Raw genomic sequence first — 26,599 nt, 5'->3', positions numbered from 1 at the left:
GCTCAGGTCGGTGTTTGGCTCTCTTGAGCAAAGTACCCTGAGTCAGACAATGGGCTGAGAACCCCTGGGGCAATAAGAGGTAACCAGTAGACAGGGTTCAATTCCCCCTGGGCCTGCCTCATTTATAAAACTCTCACAGCTTTACAGAATTGGTAGAAATACACATTTCATCAACAGTGATTGTCCAGGTTTTAAGTACCTGGACATACATTTGATGTTCACAGTCCTGCTGGGCTAACACTGTTGGCCCCATTTTACAGAACTGGAAACCAAGGCCCTGGGAAGTAAAATATCTTGTCCATGATCAAACTTAAAACCCAATCTCAGACTCCAAGGCCTGTGTCCTTAGAGTTGATCCCATACATTGTCTCCTGGGCACATCAGTGAGGCCAAGGCCCATGGAAACCGAAGTCCCAAAGCACCTAGCTGCACAGGACCACATGTACCTTCAGGGGCTCCCCACCCTCGAGGCCAAGCCTCTTGCACCACACCTCATTTAACTTGTCACCAATGAAGTGGGCGGCTACATGGGCTGGCAGGACATTCTCCAGAAGAAGGCGGTTGACATTCTCCATGGTTTCAAACTCCTCATGTTCCTTCTTGAACTTCTTCTTCCACAAACAATCCAAGCGGCAGTAATAGTCGATCTGCGGACAGTGGGGAGCATCAATGTCCTGGCCACAGCGAGCAGCTAATGGGTCACACCTGTAGCCCCAGGGGCTACTGGCCCAGCCCATCAGCACTCCCACTGTGTCCACAAGCAAATGTCTCCAATTCAACAGCCACCTCCCAGTGGCCGTAAAGTCCCACAGTTCTCAAGTGACCCACAAGATTAAATGTCACTCATGTTCTGATGGGGAGGTGATGCCGAATGGTAAGGACTGACTTAAGAGCCCTGACCCAGGAACCAGAGCTTCCCTCCAGGGCTGTCTGCTGTCCTCGGTGCCGCTCCAGACCTGAGGCAGCCCCAGCCCACCCCCTCTCTCCAAGCAGAGGAGGAGAAAGAAGATGCGCTAGGCACGTGGTGGGGGGTGTTCCCAAGGCCGTACCTGTCTGGAGAGCATGAGGAGGGTGGTATAAAACAGAACCAGGTAGAAAATGATCATCATCCTCAGGTCCCTCCATAAACCGCATGGGGAGCTGCCGGACACGAAGGGGGGAGGCAGGAGTCACCCTGGTTCCCACCCAGTCCCCAGAGCACCCACTCCGAGCCAGCCAGGTGGAAGGGTCACCAGGATGGAAACCCCTGCCCTCAGCTCCTGGTCTCCCAGCACAGATGGCAAACAAGATGACTTCAGGTTATAAAGGAATGAGGGGTGACTGGGAGGTGGGGGAGGCCTCACTGAGGTGTTATCTGCAGTCACACCTGGATGACTCCGAGAAACAATAGCAAAGTGACGGAAAAGCCTCCCAGGCAGGGGAGGGAGCACCTGGGAATGACTCAAGGTGAGTCAGGGACTTGTAGATTGGCAAGCCAGACCCACAGCAGATTTTGTTCTGGACCCCCAAATTCCAGCCTTTTAGTTCAAGGGGAGCTAGGCCCTTCTCCTCAATCCACTTGGAGCCCAGAGCCCCCAGAGCTACACACACACTAGCCCCTCTCATCCACAGGTGTCACCCACCTGTCCAGGGAGAGACCAGAGACAGCTGCTCTACCCAGAACTCTGTGGAGATTCAGGCCCGGCCCAAAGCGGGGACTGTGCGAGAGCTGAGGCCTGCCTCCACCCTGGCCCTGAGACAGGGTGGCCCAGGGAGCCTCTTTGGGACCAGGGGCATCCCCCAGAGAACCTGCAAATGAGTCACACTCCACAACACTTTGAGTCCCATCACATCTCCCCTGTGAAATAGAAACCATGCCACCTCCCAACGCACCCCACAAGGTGTCCAGTCCAGATGGAACTGTGAATGCAAACACCCCTTAGTTTGCAATAACACTGAACCAAAACGGAACATGCCACAGGGGGCCACAGTCAAGACAGGCAGTGGGAAGGGCCCTGGCAGGAAGGCTGTGGGCCTCACCTGCGGGTGCCGTTGATCTCGGTGAGGTTGCCCCAGCTGTGTACACAGCAGTCCCACTGGCAGCATGGCGACATGGTGAAGAGCACCAGGTAGGCCACCAAGGCCACTGTCCACAGCACAACCTTTGGCTCCAGGCTCATCCGCAGGAAGACAGAGCAGGCAAGGAAGGCCAGGATGCAGCTGCAGGTATAATACTGGGAGATGGGGGGACGCTGGTTACCAAGAGGCACCTACTGGACCAGTGGCCACCAAAGTGGGGGACACCTCAGCTTGGACACTGACTCACAGAGCCCCTTCCACCCGGGGAATTCTGCAAAGAGCCACTGGGTGCAGCATTGCTGACCTCCCGTCTTAACAAAGACCACACAATGGGATCTAAAACTTTGCAGTGCTGTGTTGTTTTTACTGTGTTTTTACTTGTACTATGGCAAGTGAAACTAAAGGGGAAAAAGATAGTAAATAAAATGGCAGGTGGTGTGTGGATGAGACATGCAAAAGTCAGGGCAGTGGTGTGCGTGTGCCTGGGGGCTTCCCTGCCTCGAGTCCTGCCTTGACCTTGCACCTCGCCCCACTTTACTCTTCTGCTCAAGAACACGATGAGGCCCCCAGAATAAAGACCAAGCTCTTCGCCGGGGCATTCATGGTCCACCCTGACCTGGACCGGTCCTACCTCTGGCTTCATCTCCCAATTCACCCCACTCCCTCCCCGTAACACAACCACCTGAAATCCTGCTGCTCCACTGCGTGCCTCAGCCTCTTCTCACCGGGCCCTCTCCCATGACGGCCCATAAACTTCTGCCCTTTTAGACACCAGCTCAAATTCACCACCGCTCCCCGAGGTCCCATACCCCTCATCCTGCTGCCCGCAGGGGCTCTCTGGGCACAGCTCCTGTTGTCAGCCTGCCTGGGGCCCAGGCCTAGCTCTACCACCTGAGGCACGGCAGCCAACTTTTCTGAGCTACCTTCTTGTCGATGAAATGGGTGATCCTAAAGGGCCTGCCAAAGAGGAGTGGCCGGGAGACACCCACAGGATGCTGACCCTCTCACATCCTGGACCATGTGTGCCAGCACTGAGGCTCCTGTGCCTCCAGGACCAGAGGCCACCTCAGCCCTGTCTGGGCCCTTCTCTCTCTCCACCTCTCCTGGGAGAGGCTGGCCTCAGCTCTGACATACCCTGTGGTCACAGGTGCTCGGAATCAGTGCTTTGTCCCAAGCTGGGCAAAAGCAGTCCTAGAGAGGGCATAGGCCGGTCCAGCACCCGGCACCCTCACCTGGAGGAGGTCGCACAGCATCCTGTCCCAACCGTTCGTAGCACTCAGGCTCGTCTTGTTGCCAGGAGACAGCCCCAGTGGTGGGAATGGCATCAGCGGCTATGGAGGGGACAGGTCCCCGTGAGGGTTGGCCCAGAGGCCCGAGACTCTAGCACCTGCCAGGGCCAAGCGGGGCCGGGGGGTTGGAAGAGCCAGAGGGGCCGGGCCCTGGACCAGCACCATGGGCAACTCCTGCCAGACCCAGCCCTAAACACAGCCCCAAGCCCGTGCCTGATTTCCGGCATCAGCCATCAGCTTCACAGTGGGAAGGGGCCAGGGCAGAGGGTGTACAATGAAGACACATGGACATTACCCCCAGAGCAGCAGAGGCTGACTCAGGGAGGGGGCCAGAGAAGCTGGGGTCAGCGCTTCCAACAAGCCCCCTTCTCCCCAGGTGACACTGAGGGAGGCAGGCAGCCTAGTGTCTGTAACGTGGAGGTTAGGGACAGACCTGAGCTCCAGATGCGGTGCTGGGAGGAGAGGGAGGGAACACCGAGCACGTGAGCACGGCCTGGGAACAGGCGCTCAAGTGTCCTCCCCAGCTTGTCCCTCAGGTGACTCGTCCCTAGTGAGGACACAGACTCCGGGCAGGACTGGGCCTCCCCAGCGGGCCACGAAAAAGCAAGAGGATGTCAAGAGGAGAGTTTTCATTGGACAAGGAGACTCCAGACACCTCATAGGGCTGGACACATAAGCTCTCTGGGGAGCCCAAGTGCTCATTTGAAAACTGAAGGGTAAGGGGGCTCTAAGCCTGACCTTACGGTCCGTCCACAGGGCTCTGGGAAAGGTTACACCCGAAGCAACTTTTAGGCAACGAGATTATAGGATTCTAGAATCTGGAGGTTCCCAGGGTCAAAGGCTGGCTCCCACCAGCCTTTGCAAAGGCACCAGGGGTCCCACCTTTCCCGCCCCCAGAACCCACCAGGTTGACGATAGCGATGGTGAGCAGACTGCCAATGGTCAGGACGGCCAAGGACACCCGCAGCAGGGGCTGTGTCTCCACCCTCTCAGAGATGGCCTGGAGCATCCCCCAGGCTGGGCAACAGCTCTGTGGAGTCCAGGGGTCACGTCAGCGGCACTAGCCCCCGGCAGGGAGGCGGAGCCTGCCTGAAGCCTTGCAGGGAAACTCCACTAGGGAGAGTCAGCAGGTGCTCTGCGCCCAGCCCAGAGCTTGGTGCACATGTGCTGCGCAGACAGAAAGGACACTCCCACCCTTGGGGCCATGGACAGCCACAGCCACTTGGGGAACCACTAGGCTGAGAAAGTAGAACCCTTGGGAGAAGGCTCCAGAGCCTTGTAATGTGTCCTGCCAGGCTCAGGTGGGCAAGGCTCGCCAGGAAGGGCTCCAAAGCCAGGGTAGGGGCAGGAGGCAGGGGCCTCCGACATGTGGGAGGCCTGGCCAGGAACTGAGTCAGTGGCCTCCCCACTCACCAAAAACTCATCAGCGAAGCACAGGCCTAGCACCAGCACCAGCACACAGGCCACCAGCCCAAAGGATACACCTAGAGTCGCCATCCTGAGAAGAAGGAAAGAAAACCCTAAGTTCTGGGGGATCATGTGTCCAGGGCCAAGCCACGGGCCTGCTCCCCCACCCCTCCCAGCACCCCAATTCTCAGGCTCATGGTCACCTTCTGCCCCCTTCACCCCTCCCAAACTGCTACTCTACACTCAGCAAAGCGGACCTTTGAAAAGCCTGGCCCAGTGCCCCACTAAAAACACACGAGGCTTGGCCAAAATATGAAGGCCAAGATCAAGATCACAACCCCCTTTCTAGGCTGAGTATATAAGAAATGAGTGATTACACAGCCTTCGATCACGTCTGGCCCGTAAGTACCATGGAGTACTCCCTGGTGTATCTTTATTGAGCACATCTAAAACCACAGTCCCCGGGGTCCTTCAGCCTAGCCACCCCCTTCCCGAAACCACCAAGCAGCTGACTTCCTCCCTGTGGCCTCGTCCCCAGCACACCAAAAGGGCCCTTGGGGCAGAGGCATGAACCTCAGCCACTCCTGACGTCCTGGCCACGCAGCCTGGATAAGTCATTAACCCCTCTGGGCCTCAGTTTCCCATATCGAAGAGAAGATGATGGCAGAAGAGGTCTTAGGTCTGCCCTTCTAGGACTGCAAACACTTCAGGCATGGGTCACAAACTACAGACGCATACAAGGCGACACAGGTGACAGATGACTTCTAAGGCTTCCAATGAAAACACAAATGAGTAATTCCAGGGCTGGGGGTCAAATCCCTGTGCCAGTTTCTGGGACTCCAGGGTCTACAGTTACTGAACTCAAACAGCGGGCCCCTTCCTGCCAGCCATGTTGCCCCTCGCAGGTTTTCTGGTGGATCCTGTAAGGCCACGGCCCCTCGTGGTCTGGGCCATCCTTGGCCACCCCACTGACCTGGGCGTGAGCAGAACATGGATGAGCAGGATGCAGACGAAAACGAGGCTGGCACAGGCGAAGTAACGACGGGCCCGGGGGATGGGCGCCAGGCGGTACTGAGGACAACAGAGACTGTAAGGGGTGCCCAGGGCGGCCGAGGCTCCAGCTGCAGGGCCACTTGCTCTCACCCCTTCATAGGTCTACCCTGGCTCAAGTCAATCACCCTAAAAAAACCCCTCACACCCACCCTGAGCTCCAGATGATGGTGTGACACCATCATGAAGCAGCAACCTGGATACAGGCCCTCCCCTCCACCCCCAGATTCTCTGACTTTCTTTCCAAGGCCCTTGAAAAGGCCATGGCCTCCCGTCTGTAGATGGGAACCCAGCTGCTGAGACAGGCTAGTGGCGGGTGTGCCCCTCACTGCAAACCAAGGAGTAAAGCAGGTCCTGAGCCGGGTGCTGGCGGGCAGGGACCCAGTGCTGCCCGGCCCCCCACTCCAGCACCATCTCATTATCCTGGCCCCCAAGGGCTCCTGCTGCAGACGGGCAAACCAAGGCTCAGAGAGCCCAGCAGCCTGCCAGCACCACACAGTCAGCAGAAGGCCCAGTGGGGTGGCGTTCTGGTGACCATGCCTCCTCCAGACCCCCAGCTCCTCACCTAGAGAGCCCCCACTCAGGGAGCCCCAGCTAGAGGCAGCCCGTCCCTACCCTACCCCCAGCACCAAATCCTGTAGGCTGGGCAGGAGAGAGGTCCCCGCACCAAAGCCATGGGCCGCAGCCACCCTCCCAGATGGGCCACACCTGAGGCCAAGACGGGCTCTGAGAGCCTGTGAAATGGGTAACAGTGCCCTTGGTGACCGTCTGAAGGCTCAGTGACAACACGTGTGCCCAGAAGTTGTCAGAACCCAGTAGGTGCTCCAGAAACAAGTAGATGGTCACTAGTGGCAAAAAAGCACATTGCTGAAGCAGCCAACCAGCCCCTTGGGCACTGATGCTGAAGTGAAGCTTTTTCCCAAGTACTAGGCTGCTGCTGGCCTCCGGCTGGCTGCACTGGCCCTTACCTGCTAAGGTGCTCATGTTTGAAGCGAGCAAACGTCCCAAACCCAAGCGGGCAAATCCCTAATGGGGCATGTCAGGAACAGGGGTGAGGCCAGCAGGAAGAGAGCCCAAGGGGGGCTGGATGAAGTCTCCCATTCTCACCAGCCAGCTGGAGCTGGCCCTCCCCGTGACCCCCCCTGAACAATTTTCTGGGAGTCTTGGCTGCCGCATGGCCTGAGCCCCCACCCCTCACCCCAGGTCCCATTGCTGGAGCTGCTCAGGGGCCCTCACCTCCCGCTCAAAGCCCTTCTCCAGGAAGATGGACCCAAAGGAGTAGAAGTCATCAGACTTGGAGCAGCAGGGCCTATAAGGCGGCAGACACAAGCAGTGAGATGTGAGGCCTGGGGGAGTGGGGGACAGAGGCCCACCTTCAGGTAAGGGGAGGGGCAGGGACCCCACCCTCAGGAGGAGAAGTGGGCAGCCCCCCCTTGGGAGGCAGCACCAGGGAGGGAAGGAGCTACCATGGGCCCAGCAAGAGCCCGGCCACCGGGCGTACGGGTACAAGGTGGGCCTGGCTGTATCAGGCCCCCATTAGGTGAGGGGGTGAGCAGACGTCTGGGAGCCTCACCTTGTGGAGCTGAGCCCCTCAATGGCTGAGAGCATCTCATCATCGTACGAGTCGTCCTCCGACCGCCCCTTGGGGGATGCGCTTCTAGAATCAGGCATCCACGACTGCACCACCCAGGGGCCACATCCACCTGCCCAGAGGCAGGGGTGCGGACAAAATGACTCCCCCAACTGGGGTCCCCAGGGGCCTGCAGGAGGCCCCAAAGCCTTGTGCAGAATAGTGGAGAAACAGATGGGTCCCCTAAGGCCCAAAGAGGGCAGGAGAACACCCAGCATCACACAGCCTCCCCCAGCTGTCAGCAAGCAGAGGGCAGACCCCAGTCCCCAGGCCAAGGCCTCTTCCACTAAACCCAGAGCTCCTTCACACCAGCCCTGCTGAGCCCCCTACAGGGTGGGTACACCACAGGCACTCAGTGACAGCAAAGCTCTGGTTCCTAAAACACTTTGACCCAAGCCACAGCCAACTCCATGGTCAGGGCTGGGCCTAGCAGAGCTGTCCCCCAGGAGGAGGCTGGCCTGGGCAACCTGGCTAGAGGAGGTGACTGGGGCGGTGCTTGGCCAGGAGGGCAGGCCACACATGGCAGGAAGGAGGGGCAGTGCACATACCTATCAGGAGTCCAATGGCGCCTCAGGGGGATGGCCTGGAAGGGAAGGGAGGGAGAGAGATTGCCCAGCCTGCGGAGCCCTGACATCTATCACCAGGTGCTAGTGGTGGGTGTCGGGGACGTCACAGCTTCAGGCATCTGATACCAAAGCTGAACACAGTCTGGGGACTGAGGACTGGGCCGTTCTCATACTCCCTGGAGCACCCCAAGAGCCCAGGAGGGAGGCAGCACAGGGTCAGGCACCACTTTACAGATGGAGGCAGTGAGGCCTGGATGGAAAGGGCTCTCCTGCCCCTCCTCAGGGTCCCGTCCACAGCTCCGTCGGAGGGAGCAGTCCTACCTTCGGCCTCCGGCTGGTGGGGACAGCAGTCTCACTGCTGCTCACGCTCTCACGGTGGCTGAGGTGGGCAAAGGGCCGCGCAGCCCCCCAGGACTCCAGGTAGCGGGTCATGCGCACAGACGCCCGCATCTTCAGGGCAGCATCCCCCTTGGGCTTGGGGAGGTGCTGGCTGGGCGGGGGTGGCTGCTGGCTCTGCAGGCAGACACACAGAGGCCTGTCCCATCCCCTTCCCTCTCAGCCTGGAAAGGGGCTGCCACCCCCACCCTGCTCCAGCTGGAGCGCCAGCCCATCTGGTGAAAGGGAAAATGGCAAAAAAGCTGCTTGGTCTGCAATCCCCTCGGGGACTGGCGAACGCCCGGTGCACTCCTGTCCTTCCTCGGCAGGGAGGAAACCGGGTCACACACAGCTGGGTACAGCCCCTCGGCCCCTTCTCTGCCCCCCAGGGGAAGAAGCTGGTTAAGATCCTAAGCTCTGGGCTCCACTCACTCACGAGGCTCTTTGGAACCAGATGCTGACCTGGGGGCCTGAAAGCCCATCAGCCCCTCCCCACGGAGGCACCCTGGGGAGACAGCACCCAGGGAGACCACAGGCATCCTGCCTTCCCACCAACATGTGGCTGGCAGATGTCTTTCCTGTAGGGAGCCACCGGGAGCAGAATGCTGGCCAGTCACCTAGAGATGGCCAGGGAGCCCCACAGACTGGCCCCTAAACAACAGCAGGGGTCCCCTACCTGCCACGTGCCTGCCATAGCTCTGCCAGGGCGTGGTGGCCTAGCCAGGCCCTGAATGAGGGGGCCCACCCTGCCCCCACAGGAAGAACAACATGGCAGGGACCTCCCCCGGCTGGGGAGGCTGGGCAGGGCTGGAAAAGGGGGAAGGAGACTGCAGGAGACAAGTATGGGACATTTCGAGACCTGCAGAGCCCGCCTCCCCTTGGGTCCCCACAGACACCGACTGGGACCAGCACTACAGGCACAAACGCTCGCTAAGCCATAAGCGGCAGCTTTCCTGGAAACGTCTAGCCTCCTTCTGGGAGAGAAACATTTTTAAACCCTGAGGCACGTCAGCCTCGCCAGGGAGAACAGCGTGGAATCCGGCCTCTGTGAGTGTCCCGGGGTCCAGAGGACACGCACACGCTGAGCCCTGCACTGAGCAACCTGCCTGGGGTGGGGGCGGGGGGCACATCTCAGTCTCTGTCTCCCCCTCCACTGTCGGCCCCTCTGCCTATACAGCACCCGGCCACTCCAGCTCAAGGCTTCTGGCATTTCTCTGAGGGCAAGGAAGGCCAGACACCTTGCCTCCCTGAGAAACAGATGTGTACGAAAGATTCATCAGTTCTAAGTAAAATGCACCTGAGAAGTGGGCCCCAGAAGGGCAGCTGCAGCCCCACCAGCCTGCAGGGGAGCCCCACAGGCCACCTCTGGCCCCTTACCCCAGGTGTCTTCGCACCTAAGAGATGGTATGAATCAGAGCCTAAGGAGGCCAGAGTTGGAAAAGCACCACCTTGTCCACAATAGGAGGGACATCTGAGCATCCTTTCCACGGCTCATTGCACAGTTGTGAGAAGAAAAGAAGTGAGGATGGTCTGTGCACACAGAGGGAAGGTCTCCAAGGTTCCAACCCAGTGGGGGCCACGCTATCCCGTGGGCTTAATGAGGAGGGCAGATGAGAATCTTTCGAGCTATTACGTGTGCAGAGACATCTCTGTGGAAAGAACTCAAGGAACACCACGCTGGGACAGGCTGGCTGTGGACAAGAATTCAAGGGAAACTGTCTGCAACATGCCCTTCATGCTTTCTGAATTTCCAACTATGTAAATGAGCAAAATTAAAGATGGGGAAGGGAGGGTTGCCAGATAAAATATAGGATGCCCAGTTCAATCCTGCATGAGATTCACGCTCAAAAACTCTGTGGTTTATCTGAATGCAAGGTGAACTGAGCACCCTGGAGCTGCACTTGCTGAATCCAGCAGCCCTGGGGGTGGGGGTTGGAGCTCTGCCTGCTCTGCCTTGCAGTCTGGGTGCTCTGCCTTATTCATTCACAAGGTATCCAAGCACGGGCTCTGTACCAACAGGGGTTGCAGCCAGGAGAAGAGGGCACCCCTCCCCGAAGCCTGCCCATGTGGTGTTCACACCGACAATATATAAGCAAAAAGGATAAACAGGAGCATTTGGGACAGAGGGAAGAGGGCTCAGGGCTGAGGGAGCAGCAGGGACAAGGGTCCTGTGGTGGAAAGAGCCTGGCAGGAAGGACAGGAGGATGGCACGGGACTGGGGTGAAGTACACTCAGGATGAAAGAATAGGGCAGAGAAGTGGGCAGGGCCCAGAACTGTGAGTACAAGGTGAGGGGCTGGACTATATTCCATGATTGGGGTAGGGGGGCAGCCCCAAGGTATCTAGGAGGGCTTCCCCAGGTGCTGACTCAGCAGCAGGATGAGGCCCGAGGAGCTGGGGAGGCCACAGGCTGGCCCTCTGCTCCCCTGGAGACTGGCAGTCAGACAGCCCAGCCCTGAGGACAACGAAGGCCAGAGAGGGAGCTGGAGAGAGCCTGCTGCGACTGACATTCTCGAGCAGGCCCCAAGGACGATGCACAGAGGCCTCCAGGCAAGCTGGCCTCCCACAGGCAGGAAGAAGGCCCCAGCAGGCCCGGTACGGCTGGGGGCAGGACTGGGGCCCACAGGCCTAGCAGCTGCCCACAGCCTCCCCCAGCACGGGGGCCCGAGGAAAGCGGGGCCAGCGGAGGAGGCAGAGCTACGCAGCCAGGCAGGCACCGTGGGTCAGAACCCAGGACACACGGAGGCCCCTGCCTAGTGGCCCCCTGGCCTTTCCCTACCTTCCTGAGTCTCAGCCAAAGCATGTTTTTAAAATGTGTCTTTTGAAAATCTGGAGATTAGGGACTACCTCATGGAAAATACACTAACAGTGACTGTCAGCTTGCCCTGACTGCCTCGCTCGGATTAGCGTTTTCTACTCTGTCGTTACTCCCATTTCATGGAAAGGAACGCTGAGGCCCGGGACACACCCAGGCGCGGGGAGCTCACTCCAACCCCAGGCAGGCCTCTTCCTTGCCTCCTCACAGCCTTGAAGGGAAGAACACTCCACGTCTCCAGGCCCTCCCTCCATCCCCCAACCCGCCTGCTGCATCTGAGCCCTCGTACCCGGGGATCAATGACCAGGTAGGTACGGATATTCATCTCTTTCAGATAGGGGTCTCGCCGCTGCCCATGCCCGTCCTCCACCTCATACGCCTTGTCCAGGTGGTTCAGCGTTGCCTCGGTGATGTGTACACGGCTGGGGGAGGCCAGAATCAGACAGAGCAGTGGGTCCAGAGAAGGCTGGCACCTGCTCCGAGATGCACGGCAGGAAGGGCCAAGCAGGCCGGCTCCCCCCACAGAGAGGTCATGATTCTGTCTCTGACCCCACCCTTGGTCCCCTCCCCAGCTGAGTCAGCCCCTGCCCTCTGACCCCCTACTGTCACCCAAGCCTCACCCAGGGACTCCAGCCGCCTCCATCCTGTTGGCCAGGGACACGTCATGGGACCACACATCATACTGCCACTTGTGCAGCCCGATGACACCACACAGCACGTTCCCCGAGTGTATACCCACACGCATGCTGATGTCCACACCTGTGGCTTCCCGCACCTGCCTGGGGCAGAGCAGTCCAGTCACCCCACCTCAGCTAGGGCTGCTGGGGGCCCTAAACCCTAGGGCAGGTCAAGGTCCCAGGTACAGAATGTGACACAGGCAGGGCAGAGCAAGGCTGTGGGGGGAGCATGTGGGAAGGGGCAGGCCCAGCTCCCAGGAGAGAACCTTCTCAGCCTGATGGGGCTGCCTCCTCAAGAGGGCATGAGCACCCTGTCTCTGGGAGTATGCAGATAGATGTGGCTGGCCCCCAAGTTCACAGGCTGTCAGAAGGAGTTCCAACTGTCGTTGGTTACTACAGCTCATGTTGAAGGCCCTAAAATACATCACTGGCTGTTCCCCCCGCCTGGCAGCCCCAGCTGGGCTCTGCAGACAAGCTCAGGCCCTACCCCAAACCCAGCAGAGACAAAGAACACAAGAGCTGGGCTTTGGGGGCCTTCTACACCCCCACCTTGGGGAAGTGGGAGCACTGCGGGTTACTAGCACCTCTCAGTGCAAGAAGCCCCAAGTCAGAGCTTCCCCAGGGCACAGGGCACTCTAAACATAAGCAGAGCCCCAGGGCCCTTTGACAAGTGGATGAGGGCCCAGAAGCAGCCAGGGTCAGGTGCCCACCAACAGGGCTGGGGATGGAGTCAAAGCCAGAGGGAGCATAAGGGGCCTGCACGGCCTCCACATGCTCTTGGGGAGAAACTGACCTGGGGTGGGTGACCTGGCCAAAGTCATCCAGGTAGTGGGATGCAGAGCCAGGCTAGAACCAGACCCCCACTCCCTCTCCAGATCCGGCAGCCCCCACCACTGCTGGTGAGATTCCAGGAGGAGGCCAGGCTGGAGCTGGGTTACACCCGGGAGCCACACTCCTCAGGCAGCCCAGCTGCAGCCCGCTCTGCCCTGAACACTGGTGGGTCTGGCTAAGCCCACCTGGCTCTCCACCCTGCACCTGAGCACCGTGGCAGGTCCTTCCCACAGACCATGGCTGCTCAGGGCTCCAGGGAACTTGTGGGGAGCTGATGGGAAGGAGCCCCACGAGGCTGGGGGTCTCCCTGCAGCTTGGAGAACCAGTCCGGACTCCAGGTCTTCCCAGGGAGAACAGGAAGCAGATGGAGCCCTGCAGTCAGACCTAGAGTCCACAGGTTCCTCGCGCTGCTAACACTCAGTCTATAGGATAACAAGGCCCAGCTGCCCCCTCCTCACACCCACCAGCTCCTAGCCGCTGATACTCTCTGGGACTCAGAGGCCCAGTATGCAGACATACTGCTAAGTAGTCCAGGCAACTGATTTCACCCAAGCCTCAGCTTCCTCATCTGCAAAACAGGGACAATGCATTCCCCTCCTGCCTTAGCAAGCCGAAGGGGTCCATCGTGGGGACAGGACCTGGTGCCCCAAGCCTGCCCATGGTACCTACTTAATGGCCTCACACATGTCCAGCCCCATCTTCACGCAGTTCCGGGCATGGGTGGGCAGGGACACAGGCAGGCCTGACACGCAGTAGTAGCAGTCCCCCAGGATCTTGATCCGCATGCACTCATTGGCCTGCAGGACAAGGGAGAGGCCTGGTCTGAGGAAGGCCTGCAGGCACACAAACCAGCCATCTCCCCCACAGCTGCCAGGGTGAACCAGGCTCTTTCCTGGCTGGAGGCTTCCTCTGGGGTATCAGCTACCAGTAGCAGCTTAGCACATGGATTGAAGACATGGGGGGCTCCCCAGGAAGAACCCTCCCACAAGCATCAGGGATGGAAGTGGATGTTACTAATGGTGGCCACCTGGGTGCCTCTGTGGGAAACACTGTCTTTGTCTCATTTCTTCATGCAATGTTTGAGCACCTACTAAGTGCCCTGTCCTGCCCCAGGCACTGGGACATGGCAGTGAGCAAAACAGACAAAACCCCTGACAGCCATGGAGCTCGCACACCGGCGGCAGAGTTAGTCACTAAACTAGATAAATAATATCTATAGACACTCGATGGTGGTAAGTGCCAAGGAGAAAAATGAGGGATGAAAGGACAGAGCAAGTTCCCAGGCAGTCAGAGGAGATAACATTTGAGCAAAGACTCAGAGTGACTGAGGAAGCAAGCCATGCCAGAATCTGGAGAAAGCCCATTCCAGGCAGAAGATGGAAGCAGCATGTGCAAAGGCCCTGAGGCCAGAAAGCTGTCTGAGAAACAAACAGTAAAGCAGCCAGTGTTGCTGAAGTAGAGGAAGTAGGGGAGATGAAGACAAGAGAGGTGGCAGGTGCCATAAGCCAAGGGGTCAGCAAGTTTGAGGTAATCCAAGAGATGGCGATGCTGCTAGGGATGCTTCTAGGGTTTGTGAGTGGGGAGGGATCAGAGAGGAAAAATGGGGGTGAGGAGAGAGGCTGGGGTCTCAGAGGAAAATGTGCATGGAGAGGGGGAGGCAAGGCCCAAGCCATTCCACCTGATGCGGTGCTGAGGCCACTAGACAGCCTCCCCCTGCCCCTCCCCCCAGCCAATAAGCCCTGGGCAAAGGTGACCACACATACCAAGGCCTTGGGGGTGGGGTTTCAGGGACTCTGAGAAGGAGCTATGCCAGCTCCTTTCTCAACTCCTCATCTAATAACCACATTTGTGGTGTGTGCCAGCTGTTCCCTGCTGGGCCCCATCTGGCACATGCTGAGTACTGAGTGGCCTGGCTCAGGACACAAGGACAGTGGCCTTCCTACAAACCGGCAGGGGATGGACTCCCAGGCGCAAGCTCCAGTTGCCCTTAACTCCTCCCAGATCAGCCGCTGGACTGCCCTCTGAGCCCAGCTGTCTTTCAGGGACTAGCCACTCCAGCTGGAGGGACGGCCATGGCCTTCCTCTCCCCATCTATACAATGGGGCTGCCACCAGGCAGGCAGACACAGACACAGACACACTACCACCACCACCTGCCCCTACCTACCCTGGGCCCACACTGCCATGGAGACAAAGGCTAAGACCCCAGCCCAGCCCTGGCTGCTCCCAGACCTCTCCCCACTCATCTGTTCCCTGAAGATCCTCCTTACCCAATGCCCTCTCCTGCTTGGCACCTGCTATGCTTCCCAAGGTCCTCAAATCAAGTCCCACTCCTTACCTCCACCCTAAGTCTTTGCACGTTGGACTCTCTGACCTTCTCCCCATCGCTCTGTCACTCCTACTCATCCTGAGCCACGTTCATCCCCAGGGCAAGCAGCTTTCTATCTACTCCAGCCTTTTGCACATGCTGTTCCCTCTGCTCAGAACACTGTTCCTTTTCCCCTTCAGGTATTCTTTTAGGTTTCTCAAACTTTAATGTGCATACAATTTAGGGATCTTGTCAAAAGGCCAATTCTGGGTAAGGCCTGGCATTCCACACTCCTCCTAAGCTCCCAGATGAGGCCAAGGTTACTGGCCTTAGTAATGAGGATGAAGCCATCTCCTCCTCCAGGCAGCCTTCCTGAGCCCCCTGAGCCCCCTGAGCTCCTTAGTCCCTGTGCTCCTCCAGTGTACTGTGAGTCTCCCCACCAGCCTCACATTCTGGGAAACAGGATGCTGGCTGCCTTGGCCACCTCTTGACCTCCACTTCCGCCATGGGGTGCTTGGAAGTGTTTGCTGATTGAATGCTAAAATTCAGCCAAGGCCTCCCCATCCCCATCTCAGCACAGCACTGGCACAGGACACCACTGGAAGGCAATGGGGGTGGGGGTGGGAGGGCCTGACTTTACCAACAGCAGGAGGGAGAGGCAGCACAACAGCCAGGGCTCACCTTGGCAATCTGGTCGAACTTGCCGAAGAGCTCATTCAGCACCACTACCAACTCTTTGGGGGAGCAGTCGCTGGCCAGCTGTGTGAAGCCCACAATATCAGCGTAGAGAATGCTGGGGGTGGGGTGAGGCCACAGGATGGATCAGAGCCAGTCACTGGAACCATCCAGAGCTCCCAAGCACCCACTACCCTGACCCTAATCATCCCTGCTACTCCTCAGCCTCTATAGGGATGGGAGAGAAGCTCCTGGCCATAAAGATGAATTAAAGTTCCAGAGGCTTGGCATTAAAGCAGAACAGAGCAAACCCTCGAGACTGCAGGGTCCCACAGAACGCCACCCCAGGCCCCATCACTGCAGACGACTGGTGCTCTTACAGGCTGAGCCCTCGCACCCCTGAACTTCCTTCTCCTTTCCTACACCTGGGTCTTCAGCTCTGCCCAGACTTCAGAACTAAACTCCCTGCTAAAATGCAGCTCCATGCTCCCTCAAGCCACGCTCCACACCCAACACTTTGTACACACCCAGTCCTCACCCTCATAGGATTCCCACTCCACAGATGAGCAAACTGAGGCTCGGGGAGGTTAAGACTTGCTGGGAAGCCAGAGCTGCGCCTTGCACCCAACCTCCCAGCTGCAAAGTCGGTGAGCTCTGGGTGGCCCACAGCATAGAGAGCAGTGGGTCCAGCCTCAGATGAAGCTCGGACCTCAGGCAGAGCATGGGGGTGGGGTTCCCAGCACCCGCATCTACAGTTCCCTAGGCTGGTGCAGTCAAGTAATTCTGCAGCCCCTTTGAAACCAAAGACAGATAGGTATCAGGACTGGGCCTTCGTGGCCACCAAGCCATGGGGAGCTTCACCTCCTTTCAGGGGGCCTGTGCACCCTTGAGAATCATCTGAAAGGACCCCATGCATCCCAACAGTCATGTTTGTGCACCATTTTACAATCTTAGGAAGCTACTGGATCTCTCCCAACCCCAATCTAATCTGACCCCCTAGGGGAAAACAAATGGAGAGACTGAGGCCCAGGAGGGGCCTGGCTTTGCCTCCCCCCAATCCCTGCTCCAGGCGATACTGGGCGCATAGGCTGCCCACCTGACGTTCTGGTGCCGCTTTACATAGAGGCTGTGGAAGTTGTTGTCGGGCATGTAGCGGCGGTCCCCGCGCTCCTTGAGCCGCTCGATGATGGCCAGCTTCATGCCCATGGAGATGTGGGCGGGCAGCACTGACAGCAGCAGGTTCTCCTGGGCACCGGTAGGGGACAGCAGAGTGGCATCGGGCCCCAGGCCTGGCCCACCAGGCCTCAATTTTCTCTACCCTCCTGCCTGACCTGCCCAAAGCACCCTCCATCTCCACTGGCCCACATCCTGCCACCAACCCAGCAGGGCAAATCCCCTCCTGTGTCCCTAGCAGCCCCCTGGGGTGAGGCCTGCATGGGTGTCCACAGCGACTCATGGCCACGGCTGAGGAGGGCTGGGCAGTGGCCAGGCTGTGGCTCCAGAGGAGATAGAATTCACACCTGCTGGCGCTTCTCAATGCGAAGCTTTCGACGGATCTGAATACACTTCACAGTGTAGGTGAAGAGGTCACGGGAGGCGTCCTGCATCTGGTACTTGTGGAAGGCGCCAGTGAGGTTCCCGCACAGGAAGATGACAGCATTGGCCAGCAGCTGAGGGCAGGCCAAGGGCAAGCTCAGTATTCAGCCTGGTCCCCTCTCCATTTCCTGACCCCCAACCCACTTGGCCGGCACCCTTCCTGGGGCAGGCAGGGAAACTGAGGCCCAGACAGGAGCTGGTCTCCTGGGCAGTCACTTTGACTACAGGACCAGGACTCAGGCCCTTTCGGGCATCTGGCAGCCCCATCTCAGCATTCTCCAGGCCAGGAGGGCTTGGGCCTCAGAGACCAAGGAAGCCAGCCACTCCTGGGGAGGCAGAGGCACATCGCCTCGCAGAGCCCAGAGCCCAGGGGATCACCAAGGCAGTGAGAGAAGGCACAGCACGCTCACTACTGGCTGCCGGAGCTCTGGCCGCCACTTCCCAGAGCGGAGCACACAGCAGACCCGTCAGGAGGAAAACACATCTGTCAAGTCACCTTTAATCAGGATTCAGCTTCGCTCACTCCACATAAAGACACAAATAAGGTGTCCAGGCATACATCCCAGGCCTGCCAGGACAGGCTCTGCGGTGAAACCACGTGAACAGGCCCATCGTGTAACAGCGGATGCAGGAGGGAGACCTCAAGGCCACGGCAAGAGTGAGGGGCCAGGCCTCCGGGGTGCCACAGGCCAGCAAAGAAAAGACTGCAGGGCAGGACACCTGCCCAGGGGGTCCAGCATCCCAAGCGTACCTGGAGAGGGCCTGGCCTTGAGGCCATCTGTCCGCAAACAGGACCCTGAGGCCCAAGGACCAGCTCACTCATGCCAGCCATGGCTTCCCTCAGGCCCACACCATAGCTCCTGCCCACAGCCCCTTAGCCCTCCTCCATGCCCAGACCCCCATGCGCCCCTCACCTGCAGCCCCATCGGGACACTGGGCGTCGAGAAGCCCCCCATCAGAGCGCCAAGCACAAGGAGGTGGGAGGTGCTGGAGATGACCCCTACTACCACAGCTCCGTGCATGCTGAAGGGCAGCAGCGTGTACACCACAAAGACGATGAACAGGAAGAAGGGCACCTGGGGACAGGCGTCATGAGGCTCAGGGCCTGGCTGGCCCCTGCCCCAGGACGGCCCAATGCTGAGCTGATACTGGCCCCTGTAGGCTCTTGCCTTCCGGGTTCAGCCCCAGAAACCTGGATCCTGAGCCCCTCAGCCGTTAGTCCAGGCCACCAAGTACCTCTGCCCTCAGGTCACCCCCTCCCCATTCCCTGTGTGGAGAGAGACAATGAAAGACATGCAATGGAGCAAGAAAAAGTCAAAATCTGCTTCTGGGTCGGGCCTAGCCAGCACTATTCACCATTTCTTATGAGCTGATTGATGATCTGGGGCCAAAGTCAAGCCTCCTGGGCAGTGAGACTGCATAGCCCTCAAGACCCAGGGAGCTCCTGCCTGGAGCCACTGCCCAAGGCCTCCTTCCACAGAAGACTGGGGCTGGGCCATTCACCTGCTGACCCAGCAGCGCAGCCCCACCTGCCTCCATGCACTCCTAGCTGGCTGCTCTGCCCGCCTGCCCCGCACCTGCCCCTTCTGGGAACAGCAGCCTCCACAAGCTTCCGGTCTGCCTGGCTTCCACAGCCTCACCCCTCCAGGCCCAGGAGCATCAGAATCAGAGGGTGCCACTCCTTGGTGACAGTGACTGTCCAGGGCTGGACCTATGACCCAGGCCAGGTCAACATGACTCAAACTGGTCAAGAAAGGGCTCTTTTAGCTGAGGTGTGTAAGCTGGTGGGTGGGCAGCTGGAGCCACTATAGCCATTTCTGCCCAACCTGGCAATGGCCTGCCCGGGAATGAAACAACACAGAGGACAGCAGAGCAGACAGCAAATCAGGGTCGGCCATTATGCCAAAGCCCTAGGACTAGCCTCTCAGCCTTTCTGGGCACACGAGCCTCTTTGAGCTGGAGTAATGTCCCTTCCAACCCCATGAGGGTCCACCTAGATACATGCCCAAGACATGCCCAGAGACACTCTTCCCACCTCACCCCCATCTCGGTGCAGAGAACTGAGAGGACATTGGTGACCCAGGGCCCATCTACATCACAGAACCGCAGCCCATGGAGCACAGAGGGCCTGCAGCTAGCACTCCAAATGCAGGCTCCTCTCCAGAGGGACCAGAAGCTCAGAGAGGGCAGGAGTAGCCTGCTGCACAGCTGGCTAGTGGCGTCCAGCCCCCAAGGATGCCAGGGTCCCCCGCCCTGTTACCTGCTCCCACGCACAGGCTTTCTTCATCCACGAGTCGAACACCAGCACGTAGCCCAGTGTCAAAAGGCAGACCCAGATGAGCAGGGCTGAGGCCCTGAGCCACCGCCGGACGAGGCACTCAACATACACCAGCACGTAGAGAACCACAAACACAGCGAGTGTCAAGAACACTGTCCCCAGGACAGCCTGAAGTCCAGAGGGATCCTGGGCGGGCAAACATACACAGAGATGCCATGGCTTTTCCCAGTGGGGTGCCACTTCCTCCAGGAAGCCTGCCAGGTTAGCTCCGTGACATTGTCCTGAGCAATGTCAGCTCAGCTTCCTCCACATGGTTGATGTCCCTGCTCCCTCTGAACACCAAGGTCTTTTGCTATTGGCTCTGCTTGAGCTGCCTTCACCACCACCCGCCCCCTGTGGTGCCCTAAGCATATTTCACAGTCCAGCCCTGTGCTATTCTTCCTCCCAAGCCCCTCCCCATCAGGCCTCTCCCACGGTTCCCAGGGCACCCTGTGCATAGCTGTGGGGGACAGTACAAGATGACAGGAGCAAAACTGAGGAAAGCCTCCTGGAGGAGAGGCCACTGCTCCTGACTCTGAAAGAATGAACAGAAGTTTGTGAGGAAATGATGACCAAGAGTGACCCAGACAGGGAAGGAGCTGGAGCAAAAGGTATCACACTGGGGTGGGGGTATGGGGGCAGTATGAGAAATGACAGCACCTGGCATCCCCCAGTAGGCTGATCTGGGGACCAGCACACAGCAGGTACTCAGTAACTATGTGCTGAATGCCAAAACAAATGTCCTGTGGTTTATACCCATGTAGATACAGGCAGCATGAACAGAGCACCTACTGGGTGCTGGCTACATCACACATATTACGCTGACGTTTTCTTCTAGAACTCTGCTGTCCCATACAGAAGCTACTAGTCATATGCAGCTACTCCAAAGTAAATTTACATTAATTACTGATCAATTAAAATTTCAGTTCCATCATACTAGCCACATTAAGTGCTCAACAGCCACACACAGACCGTGGCTGCAGAGAGCAAAGCCTAGGTCAGCAATGGTATTAGTGGTGTCGGCCTGGACACTGTGATGAAAAGGACTCTGAGACTACGGACAGGCTCCATGAGGAGCGCTGGGACTGGTTCTTGATGTGTGCCATGGTACAGAAGTGGGAGCAGAGACACACAGGCCCTCCCGACCTAAGTCTTCAACTGAATCAAAGTTTGTTTTGGAGAAAAGCAAAGGTAGTTTATGTGGCCAAATTAATGTAGTACGTAAAACCACTCTAAGCACCAAACTAAAATTTAAAAACCTATGTCCTCCCACCCTACATATGCTCCATTGCACTCTACAGATGCAGAAATGCAAGCTCACAGAGGATAATGAAGTGCTCAAGGCCTCACAAGTAGTGTCAGAGTTGAGATGTGCACCCCAGGGCAGACCCCATGGCCCCCAGGCTGCCCTCACTCACCTCAGAGGTGAAGGCGATGACGAGGAGGGTGGTGCAGGCAGCAATGGCCACCAACAGGAGCGTGAGCAGCAGCGGCCCGTGCTGGCTGGTGAGGCGGTACTTCTCATAGAGCGCATCCTGGTCTGGGCCCTCCTCGCTCTCATTGAGGAAGTAGCGCCCCTTGGCCGGCATCCTCCACCTCTGGCGCAGCCTCCTAGCAGTCCACTCAGGACACCCCACGGCCTGGGGAGCATCTGTCTGCTGACACGCTTCCCTCTGGGCCTAGGCCTCAGGCCTCTGTGAGCCTGACAGGCAGGGCCGGAGAGGGTCGCCCCCTGACTGCAGCAACATGGGGCCTGAACCACTCCACCACCGGCCTTGCTCACTGTGCCGCCAGCGTATTCCTTTGCATCCAGGCCAGGCCAACCAGACACTTGCAGTCCTCACATCTGCAGAGACACAAAGCAGACCCAGATTTGAACTGGACAGGCCAAGTCAGGGAAGGGCTGGCAACATGGGAGAGCAGCGCCAGGTTTCAGAGCCCTGGGTGTGATTTACTAACCTTAACCCAAACCTAACTTTTAGGTCCTATTTAGAGCTTTACCCACGGAAGGCCATAAAACTAGTCTCCTTTGTTTCCTAGAACTGCACTGTCCCATACAGTAGCCACCAGTCACACAGGACTGTTGAAAATTAAAGGTGACTAAAGATGAAATTAAAAATCAGTCCCTCAGTCACAGCTGGCACAGTTCAAGGGCTCAACAGCCACACTGGTGGCTCTTACACTGGGCAGCACAGATACAGAGCACTTCTATCACCCAGAACACTCGATGTTTGCCTGTTTCACTTTCACATGTAGATCTCTGCTCCCTCGCAATGAATTTGTGTATATGGTGTGAGGCAGGGATTCGGCTTCATTTCTTTGTTCCAATTGCATATCAAATTACCCCCAGGGACGCCATGATCCTTTCCTCAAAAAATTTCAGTGGGGCCACCTCTGTCATAAATCAAGTGACCACACATGCAGGGTCTGCTCACAGACTTTCTTCTGTCCCAATGGCCCTTGTGCACAGACCACACTCACTGGATTGCTGGGGCATTTTAGTAAATCTTGTATCTCAGACCCCCATACCTGCTTCACCTAGAGCAGCCCCTTTGCATTCATATTATGTTAAGCTTTTACATAAGACTGCATTTTTTAAAAGAACCCCCTGAAAGAATTTAAGATGTTTTCAAGCCCTGTTTCATAGAAAAGGAACCTGAACCTCAAAGAGGGAACAAAGTGGCCTCTTTAAGTTGGGAGGAGACCCCAGCCTTTCAATGTTCAGCCCACACTGGTTCTGTCTCTCACCAGCATCATTCATTTATTCCAAAAAGGCTTGTTAATCATGCCTATGGCACACCAGGCCTGCTACCCACCTGCTGTGTGCCAGGCTGGCCCTCTCTCTCCCTGGAGCTCCCAGTCCCCAAAGAAAGTCACCAAAACCTGTGCCATCCCTAGATGCAGTGATAGCAGGGCAGCTTCCACTGTTCCAGCAGGAACCTTGTGTCAAGGGAGCAGCCCTGGACCAGGAGGCCAGCCTACAACCTCCTCCTCCAGGCCTGCCTCAGAGACTGGAACCAAGATAGCACAGAGGGCAGGAAGGCCACAGATGAGGGAAGGCCCAGGGCCATCACAAAGGATACGCACGGCCGCAGACAGAAACTGTGAAGGAAAGAGCCCCCAGAGGCAGAAGAGTGGGGCACCCAGGGTCCCTGAGCCCAAGTGAGGCCCCCTAGTGAATGCCCACTGCCATGAGGACCGTGAGGCCACCTGGGACCCAGGAGCCCTGCCAGGCACTCTGCCATCTAGGGGAAGTCCACAAACCCCAAGCACAAAGGTGGAGGGAGGGGCTGTTTGCCAGGGGTCTGGCTCCCTCTGCTCCCTCTGGGCCGGACCTTGGCACCTGTTTATCCTGAGCAACCCTCGCAGGATCTGGGGCCAGGGCTGCCCAAGTGCCCAAAGCACTTAGACAAGCTACATCTCTGATTTCTACATGAAGTACTGTTGGCAGTTATGTTAAATGTTGGTAGTTAACTTTAAAAATTTGAGTGGTGCTGCCCACTAGCTTGCAACCTCTAAATCTAAACAAACCAGTCTTTATTCTGCAAGGGCCATTGTTTAAGTATCAACCATATATGTCTAGTTCTGTGCTGTAGGGTTTACGAAGCAAGATAAGGTCCCTGCCCTGAGAAGCCCCCAGTGCTGGGCTCCCCAAAACAGCTCTTTACAGTCGTAACACAGTGATGCTGTCCTGCCAAATGTCTGCACACACACATACACACTCTTGTCCTCATAACCTGCTATGGCCCAGATGTTACAGCCATTTTTGGAAGTGAGCCCCGACAGGTGGAGTGACTTACCTAAGATCACACCACTGAAGCTCCTTGGTAGAAGGGCAGGGACTCAAACCAGTGCTCCTCAGCCCTGTCTTGCTGTCTCACTGAATTGTGAGAGGCTTCCCACTGAGCTCCTCCCATTCCACAACGGCAGATCCCAGAGGGAACAGGTTGCCACAAGCATGTACAACACTGCCTGTCCCTCTACGCTGGTGCCAAACACCAGTGCCCGAGGACTGCCAGGCTGAGAAACCCAAACACCAAGGGGCCAGGGCAACTCCCTGAAGCTGCTCCATCCCCCAGGCAAAGCCCCAGACCAGAGGCCATGCACACACACACACACACACACACACACGGGCAAAGCCCCCAGACCAGAGGCCATGTATACACACACACACACACACACACACACGGGCAAAGCCCCCAGACCAGAGGCCATGCACACACACACACACACACACACACACGGGCAAAGCCCCCAGACCAGAGGCCCCCCATACACACACACACACACACACACAGGCAAAGCCCCCAGACCAGAGGCCATGTATACACACACACACACACACACACACAGGCAAAGCCCCCAGACCAGAGGCCATGCACGCGCACACACACACACACACACACACACACACACACAGGCAAAGCCCCCAGACCAGAGGCCCCCCATACACACACACACACACACACCCAGGCAAAGCCCCCAGACCAGAGGCCATGCACACACACACACACACACACACACACACACACACACACGGGCAAAGCCCCCAGACCAGAGGCCCCCCATACACACATACACACACACACACAGGCAAAGCCCCCAGACCAGAGGCCATGTACACACACACACACACACACACACAGGCAAAGCCCCCAGACCAGAGGCCATGCACACACACACACACACACACAGGCAAAGCCCCCAGACCAGAGGCCCCCCATACACACACACACACACACACAGGCAAAGCCCCCAAACCAGAGCTGTGGGACCAGGACAGGCGCACATACACGCACACACACATATACATACATGCCCCAGCGGCCTTTCACCACCCAAAGACACCAAAAGCGCCAAAGCCCTGCTGAGCCAGGCATGGAAAGAGGGGGACCAGCTGAAAGGTTCCCGGGGGCCATGGGAACCCAGGCCTGGAAAACGTTCCTCTCAGGGATCTAATGAGGCCACTTGATGGGCAACAGCAGGCGGGAGAGGAGGGGCACAATAGATAGCACTGGGCCCAGGGATCTGGGCCCACCCAGGGACCCTGTCCAGCTCCTGCAACAAGCAGAGCAGTGGCAGGCAGGGCTGGGGGCTGGGAGGAAAGGCTGCACTCATCACTCCCTGAGGGACAGCCTGGGGACCCACCAGAAATGGGCACCTCCACAGCCAGCTCCTCTCCAGGAACCACCCGACCAAACCAGCCCCGCACCAGGGCCGGCTCAAGGCCTCTCTGTCCAGTCACCAGTTCTGTTGATCACTGGCTCAGCTGGCAACTGAGCGGCCCCCTCTGAGACCCTGGATGAAGGAACTCCTTTGCTGTGTCTCCAAGAAATGAGCCTGCAGCCTGAGCTTGCACACCTCACTCTAAGTCCCGTCTCAGGTGACGCCAGCCCCTCCCTCCCCGTCACTCCCTCACCCCCTGCTCTGCCAGTCTGTCTGAACTCTGCACTAGGAGCGCAGATGTCACTTGGGGAAGTCAAGGCCCCTTTTCTGGAAGCACTGGAGTCCAGGGGCCCCTCACCACCATTCACATGTCACCATCACCCTGGTGGTGAGGGGCAGGGGGAGCAGCCCTATTTTATAGAAGAACTGGACCCAAGGGTCCCATTGAGAGTGTTTCTTACTTCTGCTGGGCACTGCGCTCCCCCCTACTTGGTCTACCCTGGCTCAGGGGCCACATGACCCAGGTCTGGCTCACCAGTATAGTCTCTCTCAAGCCCCAGTGACTGGTTTAAGGATGGCCATGTAACCACAGCCACCTCAGCGAGTTTGAGTCCGTCGCTGAGCCCTGCAGAGATGTGTTTTCTTTTCCAGGTGGCCTGCAGCTGCTGGCAGCCACGTGAGCCACCGCAGGGAGACAGCCCACCTGAGAATGAAGCCAACACAGTAAGCTGGAGAGAGAAGAGGCCTGAAGTACCCCAACCCCCTGGGTCCAGCTCTGCCTGACATTCAGACATCCTCCAGATACCCCAATTGCATGAGACCATCAGTACCTCTTCCAGCTGAAGCCAATTTGAGTTTCTGTCACTTGCAACTAAGAGTCCCAAGGTCCTCACTGGGCTTCCCACCCATTCATTACATCCAGGAAGACGTCGCTGCCCCTTGATGCGCCCAGAGTCAGGGGAAAGCGCCCACTTAGCTCAGGGGTGAGAGTGGGCCCTGCAGACACAGCCAGACCTGGCTAAGACCTCCTCTAGAAGGGGGCTGGGCCAAGGAGAGGAAGCCCCCTCCCTCATACCTCTGTCACCAAGGCCCAGACTCCACACCCCAGGCTCAGCTAGGCTACAGAGGACCTGGGGCTGCAGGGAAGCAGGAGGCTCAGGCTACAAGAGGCTGGGGGCAGGGTATCTCATATCCTCTCCAGTGGCCTCCAGAGACTCCTCTATGGGAGGAATCAGGGAACCCAAAGGCATAGTGAGGCTGAAATGGATCCCATGGGGGAATTACCCTTATTCCCCTGCATGATCCTGCTGGGCTCTGAGCTCCCTGCAGCCTAGGTACTGGGACAGAGTGGGGCAGACAATGCTGTTAACAAAATCTGCTGAGTGCTTACTGCGGGCCCAGTGCTGGGGGCTTTAAATCCACAGCTGAGTATGACTGGTGCCTCCACTTAATGGATGTGGAAACTGAGGCACAGACAGGCTCAGTCATTTGGCTGAGGTCACAAAGTTATTGGGAAAGTGCTGGGATTTGGACACAGGTCATCCGGGGGTGCCTCTCATCCTACCCATCACCCTCACAGTGCTGACATCCACAGAGCCCATTAACATCTCAAAATGCCAACCCCTTCCTGCCTTCTCCTCTCAAGGCCCAGGGTAGATGGCAGGGAGCAAAGTGGACCTCATCAAGGTACCTCTCTCTGCCTTGCAGGGAGCAAGGTCAGACAGCCATGCCAGGGAGCCCCCTCTCACACAGCAAGACCCAGGAGGGCCTCTTCCTCCAGGAAGCCCTCTGAGCTACCCACATGCATCCTCTTCTCTCCTCCCTGCAAATGAGGCAGGAAT

At 57.9% G+C, this 26,599-nt stretch overlaps 1 protein-coding gene across 10 annotated transcripts in view; it reads right to left on the bottom strand.

Annotated features, from left to right (window-relative positions):
• Positions 1–26,599, bottom strand: part of ADCY7 (adenylate cyclase 7) — a 56,727-nt gene that overhangs the window by 5,043 nt on the left and 25,085 nt on the right. For 8 of the 10 annotated variants that reach the window (XR_008994122.1, XM_057493181.1, XM_057493179.1 and 5 more), the window contains exons 2-21: positions 21,011–21,438; positions 19,536–19,739; positions 18,190–18,351; positions 17,200–17,349; positions 16,776–16,924; positions 15,686–15,797; positions 13,367–13,494; positions 11,810–11,968; positions 11,479–11,611; positions 8,322–8,513; positions 7,983–8,017; positions 7,378–7,461; positions 7,041–7,113; positions 5,728–5,825; positions 4,761–4,845; positions 4,252–4,377; positions 3,291–3,389; positions 2,020–2,213; positions 1,050–1,140; positions 492–647 (exon numbers count right to left, since the gene is read on the bottom strand). Coding sequence is in view for 9 of the 10 variants with exons in the window: in XM_057493181.1 (XP_057349164.1) it covers positions 492–647; positions 1,050–1,140; positions 2,020–2,213; positions 3,291–3,389; positions 4,252–4,377; positions 4,761–4,845; positions 5,728–5,825; positions 7,041–7,113; positions 7,378–7,461; positions 7,983–8,017; positions 8,322–8,513; positions 11,479–11,611; positions 11,810–11,968; positions 13,367–13,494; positions 15,686–15,797; positions 16,776–16,924; positions 17,200–17,349; positions 18,190–18,351; positions 19,536–19,739; positions 21,011–21,181 (2,601 nt within the window). In the remaining variant the exon portion in view is untranslated. Of the gene's footprint in view, positions 1–491; positions 648–1,049; positions 1,141–2,019; positions 2,214–3,290; positions 3,390–4,251; positions 4,378–4,760; positions 4,846–5,727; positions 5,826–7,040; positions 7,114–7,377; positions 7,462–7,982; positions 8,018–8,321; positions 8,514–11,478; positions 11,612–11,809; positions 11,969–13,366; positions 13,495–15,685; positions 15,798–16,775; positions 16,925–17,199; positions 17,350–18,189; positions 18,352–19,535; positions 19,740–21,010; positions 21,439–26,599 lie in introns of those variants that run through there. The other 2 variants (XM_057493183.1, XM_057493185.1) reach the window with 2 other exon arrangements.

The sequence above is a fragment of the Manis pentadactyla genome, chromosome 15 (genome assembly GCF_030020395.1).
Source record: "Manis pentadactyla isolate mManPen7 chromosome 15, mManPen7.hap1, whole genome shotgun sequence".
In the NCBI taxonomy this organism is placed as follows: domain Eukaryota; kingdom Metazoa; phylum Chordata; class Mammalia; order Pholidota; family Manidae; genus Manis; species Manis pentadactyla.
The sequence above is the reverse complement of the archived record's forward strand: the minus strand, read 5'-3'. Positions and strand labels throughout refer to the sequence as shown.